This window comes from Thermobia domestica, chromosome 10 (genome assembly GCF_964235325.1).
Source record: "Thermobia domestica chromosome 10, izTheDome1.hap1.1, whole genome shotgun sequence".
NCBI classification, from domain to species: Eukaryota; Metazoa; Arthropoda; class Insecta; order Zygentoma; family Lepismatidae; genus Thermobia; species Thermobia domestica.
In genome coordinates, this window is record NC_137463.1 from 69,819,392 (window position 1) to 69,831,010 (window position 11,619).

At 36.7% G+C, this 11,619-nt stretch overlaps 1 protein-coding gene across 1 annotated transcript; it reads left to right on the forward strand.

Moving 5' to 3' along the window:
• Nucleotides 1-9,328: 9,328 nt before the first annotated feature.
• On the forward strand, nt 9,329-9,784 carry LOC145661502 (histone-lysine N-methyltransferase SETMAR-like). Its single transcript, XM_081726818.1, has one exon. It carries the CDS (start codon nt 9,329-9,331, stop codon nt 9,782-9,784), a length of 456 nt encoding a protein of 151 aa, XP_081582944.1.
• The last annotated feature ends 1,835 nt before the right edge of the window (nt 9,785-11,619 follow it).

The window sequence follows — 11,619 nt, forward strand, 5'->3', positions numbered from 1 at the left end:
CATAGAGAAATTTTACTTAAATATTGCGTGCGCTTTACCTTCAACTTCTTAGTTTTATCTAGATCAACTAAAGTAATACGGAAAAAAATGACAGCATTGATTAAACTGCAGCATATCGATGCGTCACATTATAGTTTAAACCACTTTATGATATGCGAGTATTAAAAAATGTACTAAATACATTAATTAATAATAAACAATGATCGTTATGTTAAAGGACACATTAAAATAATTTTACAAATAAATAATTTTCCGACATCTATAGACATGTGTGAGACGTTAAACGGTGTACCATTTTCTTTCAAATTTCTCTGTGCAGCGATACGACGCGTCGTTTAAGAAATTATGAACTAAAAAAAAAGTCATTTGTAGCACACGATGACAGCAAGTGCCCTTCGCAGCGATAATTGTGTCCCTAGTGGTTATTTTAGTAACTATTTTAAAATATCTAAATTTAAACTTTAAGTAGAATGATTAAGGTGTAATAGAAGCATAACTAAAGACAGGTACTGCAGATGACTCTTAAGGAAACTGGTTTATTACGTGCAACTTATACAATTATAATCATTAGATTATTATTATATTAACAAAAATTGATTTGATATAATATCTGTGATTAGGTTAGGAAACCCATTTTTGAATAAACAGATTTATGGAACATTTATTACTATAAATTATCAGCTCCAGCAGTAAATATCAACCAAATTGGATTACAATTACAAGTACCAGTATAAAACAAGTAGATTAAAAAGATAATAGAGTAAGACGTAGTCCAGGAAAATTAGACTTTAACCCAGTCATTTTGATAAACAATCTGAAAATTGGTGATGTTCAGAATGTTATCCTAATCAACCCACTCAGTCCCAATAAATCCAGCTTGGGGAAACCGAGATATGACGTCATCAGTATTGCCGCCGACCGAATTCAACCCTTAAATTTTGAAACGGTATATCTACTCTACATTTCAAGATTGAAACTTCGTTTTTGCTTCATTTTACAGAAAACACATTCGAAATCGTTATTTACAACGGTTACTTGTCTAACATTGACACTGCGTTCAAATAGAGAACCTCAAAGTGAAAGTAATGTGCATTTTAGATCCTTTTTTTGAGATTTAACTGTAAATAACTTGTAAAGCAGTACATATACGACAAAACATCGTGAAGTACTCGTTATTTGCCGTTTTAAGAGCTTTCTAACGAGCACTGTTACGTTGCTGTATCTCTAAAACTAACGGAGATATTAAACTTCATGTGCAGAGAGCCGTAATCTCTCTCTGCACATAAAGTAATAAATTAATTGTGGCGCTGTAGGGGTTAAAGACCAGTTTGTAGAGGTAAAATTTTAGTGAAACCTATACACAATTAATGAATTTTCGTAACTCGGTGGACAAAACCCTTACCAATATCCCGCAAAACCCAAAAGTCCTCGCCGCTCCAACTGAGTCATCCAATATGTCGGCCATTTCTAATATGACTGCAGCATCTAAGGGTTTATAAATTAGGTTTTGATCTGGACATTTCGTAAAAACACGTTGATAATTGGTGGAAATATCCTGAGAAGTGTTCTAATTAACATACTGCATCCATTTTGGGGAAAAACATCCATTTTGAAAAACTGATGCCTCTTGGGTATTAGCGTTTTGGAATGTATCTTTGAAAGTATCAGTTTGATAAAGCTATTTCTAGAGCCAAGTTAATATCTTTAGGCCAGATTACGTAACTAAAAGGTTAACTTTAAATAAAAACCATAATTTGTGCTTCTTAACGATTTTAATTGAATTATGTACTATGATAGTGGGGTAAAAAGCAAAATTTAAAGTTTTAGTTAACATCTTTATAGTAGAATAATTAGAAGTAAATATGTAGGTTGAAAATACTGACCGAAGCGGTGTTTTCTGAATTATATAATAGTAATGTCCTATTTGAGTCACACCATGCGAGCCGAAAAAAGCACTGATCGTACTAAGTTTTTTGTAATAGAAATCAGAGCATTCACAGTTATTGTTATTCTATAACACAGTTGAAAATATTTTGCATGTTACATTTCAGCGTCTACTGTTTCACTCTCCGCAGCATTGTCAGAATGGCTCGGTTCTGGCATCTGTGGCAGGCGCAGTATCCACACATACTAGTACATCGTAGACAACTTCTCTGGCTTGTAATCTCACATACAGATTTACAATTGCAAAAGATGACATGTAAGACACTGGCCGGCGCTGCATCTAGCTCGCTGGGAACGTATTTGTAACAACCGTTTTTCAGCATCCAACTCCATTGTGTTGGAGGTGAATGCACACCCTTCCGCTCTTGAATCTACCAGATAAATAAACAAATAAAACAGCAACTATAAATATTAACGCATGCTCCAAAAACGAAAAACTACAAAAGAGCTAAATGCAGCATATTGTGTGAATATGAATTTAATTTGAATAAAAAAGAGAGTGTAACTAATAGATAAGCGTAATCTTCATGAATATATCTTTTAGAGTGCTATTCTTACTTGTGATTCTTACTGTGAGAACTACCCACCGGACCTTGTAGAGTCACGACGGCTCGCCTCGCCCGGACCACAAATACAAAAGGCACAAAAAATCTGATAAAAAACAATTTTTGTTTGATTCGAACTGGAAATATGCTATTCCAACAAGAAAAATGAGTGGAAAACTTTGTTTGTTTCCAGATAAAGAGAGATTAGAAAAGTATAGAGGAGGAGGTGCAAATATAGGCTATGGTGTAAATACTGTCAATCGAAATTAAAGATGTGTTGAGTGACGCACTTTTGTGAGAATGCGACAAGTTATTGGTACGAGGCTACTCAGGTAGAGGATGCAGTTGTGAGTGAAACAGCCTCATACAGAGTGGATAGTGCATTTTTGTTGTTTCTTGAGGGAACAAAAACTTTCGCAGGTATATTTGTTTCATATTTTTACTTGGAAATGAGTGTATTTGGCGTACTTTTCTGAGTGTGTCTGTTGAGTTCAAATATTAGAATTGTTGGTACTGTGTATGTTAGGTGCAGATAACACCAACAATGGTATATGGAATATAAAATTCAGATGTGGCGTGGTGGTGTAAATATGGGTTACCTTGCCTGGTGCAAATATTGGCTACCAGCCCATATTAGCACCATGTTGAGCCAAGCTTCTAATTAGTCTTTATAATTTATTTTACAGCATGCCAAGGAGCAAGCAGAGATATATGCCACAGAATAAACAGAAAAAATGGAATAAAGAAGACATGTCGAAAGCAATTGCTGCTGTCAGAGAAAAGAAAATGGGGACACTAAAAGCTGCACAAGTGTTTAACTATCCAATCTCTTAGCAAGAACAAATCTCTCTCTCCTCAAGTAGCAGCGTCGAAACTACTCCGAAGACCGACTGTCTTAGGGGCGCAGCTTGAGAAGATGTTGGCGGAATATTTGCTGTTTATGGAGTCACATTTCTTTGGTTTCACGGTGACAGATTTGAGACGTCTTGCGTATCAATTAGCAGTAGTGAATGGCTTGCCTCATCCTTTCACATCAGAAGAAGCCGGTAGAGCATGGACAGATTTATTTTTGCGGAACTTGTGTCCCAACCTGTTGCAGCATGGAAGAAGAGAAGTACGGGAAGGAGATTCCCAGGACGATCACTTAGTATGTCACTGCAGAAGATCTTGTTGTCTGGTTTTCCTACCGAAGTATTAACATTCGGACGGTTTGGTCACCAAAAAGAGAAACCCTAAGAAGAAGGAAGGAGGTCCGTGTTTTCCCCTACAATGACGGAATTCGATCTTTTTTCTGCCGCTCCTACAGAATTTAGCACTACCATCGTATCTGCGTCACCTTGAGCTTGAAGTACTTTGATGCCAGCTTTTTCGAGATGCCCTGACAAAAGTACGATGAAGCGTGTCTTATTCTTTGCGTTTGTCAGAAATTCTTCCTGTAGTACAATTGGTAGTGTAGCATCTGTGATAACTGTCTCTGTCTCTGCCTGTTTTCTACTTCTAATAGCATGTTCTTCGTCCTTTGTGCTTGGAGAGACGTAGCCGTCGAACATCACTATCACGTTTCGATTTTAGTGGTTAGTTAAGTATTTCACATATTGTATGCACATCTATTCAAAGTTTGCTGGACGCACTCAAACCAATCGATGCAGTAGGAATCTTCCATCCATTGTGAAAACAGAAGTTGATTTAAAAGTGTTTTCACAAGGTCCTACCTACTGCAGAACGCTTATGAATGCTGACTTACTGTATTACTGAACCATCGAAAGGTGGAAGTGTTCTAGCACCTAGCTCGTACTTTAAGTAACATGCTCCTCTTTTTGCTGCGTACAACGCACAGAAAGCGATGGGGAAACAGGTTTGGATTTACTTCAACGGATATGTCTTTTATCTTAATAATCTTGGCTGCACTTGCAAATGGCTGTATTTATCTCTTCGCTTGAGATAAACGTCACTGAAGCGCTGAACCACAATTGACTTCATGGTGCATATACCGCGCTCATGAGCATCATCACAGTTGACGGTTTCATCAGCAACCAATCCAGTGGATATTAAAACAAGGTGACCTGATTGTCATTCGAATGGGCTATGAGTACGAGCCAACCCACTAGCTTTTCGACGTCCTTTTTGTCTCTGGCTCGTCGACATCCGCGAATTTCTGAATGTTGCTCGGACATTTCTGAATAAATGCCACTAAAATCTTCAATCGCCTCAATAATATTCAATGAAGCTAGCATTGCACACCCCCGACGAGTAATCACTCTTTCAGACATACCCCGTCCGTGTGTCAGTCCTCCAACAGTTTTCTTATTCCGCTTTATGTCAAGAAGTACTTGCTTGATGACTATGTCTGCCCAAACTCCCGATCTTTTAATAATGAAATAGCCTTGGGTGGTGAACCATTCGAATTCTGAAAATGTCATGGTTTCCACTAATTTCATCATTTGCTAAAGGTGAATCTGAGCAAACTTTGTATAATTTAAGTGTCCAGAGGCGTACAAAGACGGAATCACACATTTTATAGAGTAGAGGTGGAGTTCCTAATCGCAGGAGCGTTCTGTTATAATAAAAAGACACATAATGTTGACCATTTGGAAACACTGCACCAACAATCTGGCCGTACGACTAGATGAGGAAACTTGTTCCAGTTTGACGTATAACAGCCTGGAAGCTTCGATCAGGCATTCAGACATGCAAACTCCTTTCAGCGAAACTTTCGCTTCGCATAGATCATTGAGTAATGTCTTAATTTGTTGAGTGAATTAGGAATTCTTCTTCAGATCTTCTTGAAGGATTGTCAAGAAATGCGCCCGAAGGACTCGAGCATATGCATAAACTGCCATCATATGAAGCACAGTATCTTTGGTAAAATAGATTCGCAAAGTTCTTCTAAACCACTTCTAGCTTAAATGTAGCCCACAGAGCCCTAAAAGACATGAGCAGGTGGAAACCTCCTAGACGCAAAACTACACATGATAGCGGACTGTCTTCTTCAGCGGCTGAAACTATGCCCAATGCCTTGGCATAAAGTGATTGATCAAACGTTACTACACATCTGGTTTCTTCGCTTGAACTGACCCACGGCATAAAAAAGACAAATTTAGATCATGGTAGGATTTGCCGGTGCAAGGTTGACAAATGGAAGGAGCGATACAGTTGATGTCTCGTATTCCGATGGTAAATATATTTTAAAGAACCGTGTGCCGACTATTCTTGCGGTTGTACTTTCACACTCACTTGATATACGTATAAATTTAAAAGATACGAGCTCAAAAGAAAAATCGGAATAAAAATAATATTTAAAGGGTGTTTCGTATAAGAGCTATATCTATCAAAAACGTCAAATCCAAGATGGCAGAGATTTTTCAATATGGCGGGTTTCCCAAACTGGACGCTTTGGGACTTTCGCCATGTTAATTAGAACATTCCCCAGACATTCCACCAATTTCCACCAGCGTGTTTTCCAAAATGCCCAATCAAAGTATAATTTACAAACCGTTCGCTGCGGCAGCCATATTGGAAATGGTCGACATTTTGTATGACACAAACGTTGGATCAGCGGGGTCTTTTGGGTTTAGAGGGATGTTGTTAGGGGTCTTGCCCACTAATTTACGAAAATTCACTAATTTTGTATAGGTTTCACTAAACTTTTACCCCTACAAACTGGTCTTTAAACCCCACAGCGTCACAATTAATTTAATAAGTAATTACGGCTTGCTGCACATAAAATTGGATACCTCCGTTAGTTTTAGAGATGCAGCAACTTAATGAGACACGTTGGAAAGCTCTTGAAACGGCAAATAACGATTTCTTCAAGATATTTTCTCGTATATGTAACCCTTTCAAAGTTATTTAAAGTTATATTTCAAAAAACGGATCTAGAATGCACATTATTTTCACATTGAGGTCCTTTATTTGAACTCAGTGTCAATCTAGGACACGTAACCGTTGTAAATAACAATTTCCAATGTGTTTTCTGTAAAATGAAGCCAAAACAAAGTTCCTGTCTTGAAATGCAGAATAGATATAATGTTTTAAAATTTAAGGGTTCAAGTGGTCGACGGCCATATTGATGACGTGCTATCGCGGTTTCCCCAAGTCGGATTTTTTGGGACTTTGAGTGAGTTGATTAGAATAATATTCTGAACATCTCCACCAACTTTCAGCTTGTTTATCAAAATGTCCGGGTTGGGGCATTCCTTTTGTCTAATTTTCCTGGACTAATAAAGAGATAAGTAGACAAATTTAATAATCGAGAACTCCATAAGCTTCGATATAAAAGTTATAATTTTTAAAAATACTTATAAATTTTGTAAGCTTCCCCCCTATAGTTGCACTTTACCTTTTATCTACCCTGAACTTTTGTGTCAGTTCTCAAAATAATAATAATAATAATAATAATAATAATAATAATAATAATAATAATAATAATAATAATAATAATAATAATAATAATAATAATAGATCTAAAAACATTTGTAGTTCAACAGTAAATATCCTCTGATACAACCAGAGTCGGAGGTATATGCAGAGGAAGGTTCCTTGGGAGTCTAAATCCTCTACTGGAAATCCCGACTTTTCTGTATTTTAATCTATTTTGGGAGATAATTTTATAAATTTTAATATATAATATATTTTAATATATATATTTTATTCTCATCTTGGATTTAGACCTCCCGCAAAAGCTTTAAAGCTCTCTCGAAATAAATTCATGAAAAGGTAACTGCCAGGACGTATTTAAGTATGGTTCAACATCGTCCATGGCCCTGGATGGCATGCTTTATTTTATAATTTATACATTATTATTAGCATATTATTATATATATTATAATATACATACCGTATTATAATGTATAATTAACAACATAAAACTTGTGTATCATTATGTTTGCTGCCCCAAATAGATAATAACAGATAATACATTATTTATATATCATTATAGATAAATAATCTCGTATATATGGTATATTTAATTGTATATTTAATTGTTGTATGAAAATACTGTATATTTAATTGTTATCATATTTTTATTTTTTCTTTCCATTAATACTTCAGTATTTTTTCTATTGATAATTCATTTCACTGTCTTAAATTTTGTTTACTAGCGTTTACTAATATTGAGGAGGCGGCGAATTTTTAATACAGTGTGTAGGCAAGGTCAGCACAAAAGTTAAATATAGCCCTGGATGCAGTGGCGTAGGGAAGGGGGGGCCCGGAGGGCCCCCCCCCCAAAGAGGTCCGACAATGTACTTTGGTACTTTGATGTTTGTAATTTTTTTATATATGTTTATGTTTATATAATTTCTTGTTTGTAATTTTTCTATATGTACCTATAACAGCACTTGGGCCCCCCCAACACACATCCTGGCTACGCTACTGCCTGGATGCAACGGTAAATTGTTTAATTGCCATTTGCAATGTTAATTTCTTTCATATTAAAGGTTCCGGAAATGTACTATTCACCTTTACAGTTACACTAACTGTGCTATCTTATTTAAATAAATTTAATTACGTATTTTAAATATGAAGAGAAGCGTTATCCAAGTTCAGCAGTACACTGTAGTAATTAAATACACAAGATAAATTATATATTTGTATCCAATAGCGGTATAAAGTATAAAATTAAGTGTTTAACTCCGTACATAAGTATGGTTATAAAATATATAAAAGTAGAGTAATATATAGTAAAATTGAAATAAAATAAAAGCACTAAATTAGTTCTAATCATCAGGATTAGTTTCCTTAATGTTAAAATATTGTAAAGCTTTCTCTGTAGGGTAGAGGAAAATACGGTGCACGGGAGATTGGAATTTCACATTACCTTTATATTGTAAAATGTTTCCTCTTGAATACCCTATGCTACAATAAGTAAAGTACTCTAATTATGTTGGTTAAATGAAAGAAACTCAATGACCAGATGTCTTAGGGTGTGTTGGTTACGTGACTCTCAATGACCGTGCGTCTTAGAGAGGAAAAGGAACTCAATGGCCAGGAGTCTTAGAGAAGGGTAGGATGCTCTCAATGGCCGGGCGCCTTAAGGAGTTGGTAGTTTAATCAACGTGCCGAGATTGATACTTCCTGAAGTGTGTTGTCGTCTTTTGTCCTAACATGTTGGGCTGTATTTGTCTAGTAGTAAAAAATACTAAGTGAGTGCTTTGGATTATTTGTAAACAACAGGTTTATTTTTCCTATTCCGTAAGTTAGTGTTCTGAATGAGATTTTATTAACTATGTACTCAGTGTATAATTTGTTTTCTACTATTGAGTTTACAAATTTTAACACTTGCTGTACTCTTCACGATAAAACATTTAGGTGACAAAAACATGTATTCTTTGTTAGTTATCACTCATATTTACAGTAATAAGGTGAATATATATATATATACGAGGGTCATTCCGAAATTAATGCCTCCTGTTTTTTTCTCTTGACTTTGTATGTCGTTGGTGTAGTGCTAATGCTTGAACTTTACATTTTTATTTGCAGCTGGTCCCGTTGTTGGTGCGAGCCTGATATTTACGTGCGTATAAAACAACTATGTGTGATTGAATTTCTCACTGCTGAAGGAACTGCGCCGATAGAAATCCATTGACGCTTGATAAAGGTTTATGGAGATGGTACAATGTGAGGCGAAGAGTACGGCACTTTCAAGGTGGTGAAAAGGATGCTCATGATAAGCCACGGCCCTGTCGACCCTGAACAGCTGTCATCCCTCGCAATGAAGAGCGTCTTGATCAACTCATCCGTTCTGATCGCCGGATAACGACCAGAGAATTGTGTACAAAGCTTAATGTCGGCTGTAATGTCTTCGTTATCGCAAAGTCTGTGCGAGATGGGTGCCGTGCATGCTTACAGAAGATCACAAAACTCAGCGAATGGAAATTTTTCGGGACCTGCTGGTCCACTACGAAAATGAACGTGACAATTTTCTGGATAGCATCGTCACTGAAGATGAGACGTGGTGTCATCACTACAAGCCGAAATCCAAAAGACAGTCCATGGAATGGCGAAATGCAAATTCTCGCTCAAAGAAGATTTTCAAGACACAGCCCTCTGCAGGCAAAGTGATGTTCACAATCTTCTGGGATAGCCAGGGTGTGATTCTTTTGGATGCCCTGGAGCCTGGAGAAACTGCGAATTCAGCGTGCTACAAGGCGACACTGACTAAGCTGAAACTTCCGACACTGACTACCCGAATTTCGAGGGTAAGACCAGAGAAGACCAATTTTTACCTGCAACATGATAACGCAAGGCCCCACACCAGTTTAGAGACGACACAACTCATTGCAGAAGTTGGCTAAACTGTCTTACCACATCCCCGTACAGTCCGGATTTAGCCCCTTCAGACTTCCATCTCTTTGGGCGTCTGAAAGATTGACTACGTGGCGAACATTTTCAAGACTCGGAAGCTGTTGTCAAAGCTGTAAGGAAGTGGTTAGCCTCAGCAGTTTTCACAAACGCGGCATGCAGGTTCTGGTTCATCGTTTTCAAAAATGCATAATGAATGGTGGGAACTATGTAGAAAATGACAGAGTGTAGCTGAAACATTGCTCTGTTTTGCTGTGCTGTTGTTATTTATCTATCTCCATCAGTTTCCATGAAAAAATGAGGCATTAATTTCGGAACAACCCTTGTATATATATGTGCAAGGTCTCTATAAGTGACATGGACTATAAAAACTGGGATCTGATCTATCATATTCTATAAGAGCTGAAACTTACAACTATGGGCATAAACAGTGCGTATAATTTCACTTTATTAACATGAAAGCAGAGGAAATTCATCGTTACGTTGTCAATATTTGGCGCTGTCCTCGACATTGGAGGAGACGGGTAAGACCGTTCCCATAATCTTTCTTTTCTTTAAGCGATTCAAAATATTTATGAAGTTGAAAAACAATGCTGTGGAGGATCAGAGGAGCAGAGTGTCTTCAACATTGCAAGACGAGCAGATTTAAGGTTTATTCTAGGGGGACATCAATTTCATTTAACTTTCCTTCGTGGCAATCGGATACAAATCATGATATTTCTCTCCTAGAAACAAATTTCAAATCAGATTATTGGGGAGGATAGTCCCCCCAGTTCCACGATTGGAAGGAATATACCCCCTCATCCCCCCGAGATTAGCGTCAGTGTTAATGACGAAAGAAGAAAGAATAGATTTGGTTCTTTAATCATTTCATATTGCTAATTAATTTTCTCATCTTCCACAACCACGAGGAATAATCCCTCAGTAAAACTGAAAGCTGAGACGATTTAAAGTAAAGTTTGATATATTTCAGAAACATAGTTGTAACAATATATTGTCAATATCATTTTCACTCTCATACTTTTTACTAAAAAGTGAAACATATACGAGAACATTGGATATGTACATGCATCGAGTTGTATTTTCAGTTGGAATAGAGGAATAAACACTGAGATGTGACCTTTTCCGCGTGCCCTAATCCCGATCAGATAGCTATTTTTTCATTATATCTGCACTGCAAAAAATAGAGAAACCACTTTTAGACACAGTATCACACATTCACCCCTTTTAGATACTATGTTGCCCAAGTATGTTCCAGATGTCTTTGCAAAATGTCATCACTGTTTTCGAACTATTTCCAGAGAGGAAGTGTTATAAATATGCCTTGCTATATACTGCTTTTTTGACAATAAACGCTTTTGGACAGGCGAGGCACACCTTATAAACACTATTTCATCATTGTTCCCCTACAGGCTTAAGCTCACCCTCTCCCGAAATTTTATTTACTATATTGAAGTAAATGAAATATCTTGCAGATTTTTCATATTTCCAGGAGTAAAGTTAGCAAAGTCCCCGCGAAACAAAATCGTAAAAACGCCACTGACTATATTTATAAAAAGACTAGTTTTGAAGATTAATATGTTCATATCACAGTTGCTGTAATTCCTTGTAGGATTCAAAATATTTACATTATGACTAAATCGATTTACAGAAACTTATCAATTTAATAGAATACCTGAAGAAAGTGCAACTTTCGCAGTACTCAGAGAAAAAAACGACGACTGATTTATAGTGTAGAAAATCCGGGGATGCGATATTTGGTAGAATTCCGTATCACGAAGACGATTTTCTGTACCAGGCTCCGTAGAAGTTTGTAGCTTAGCCAAAT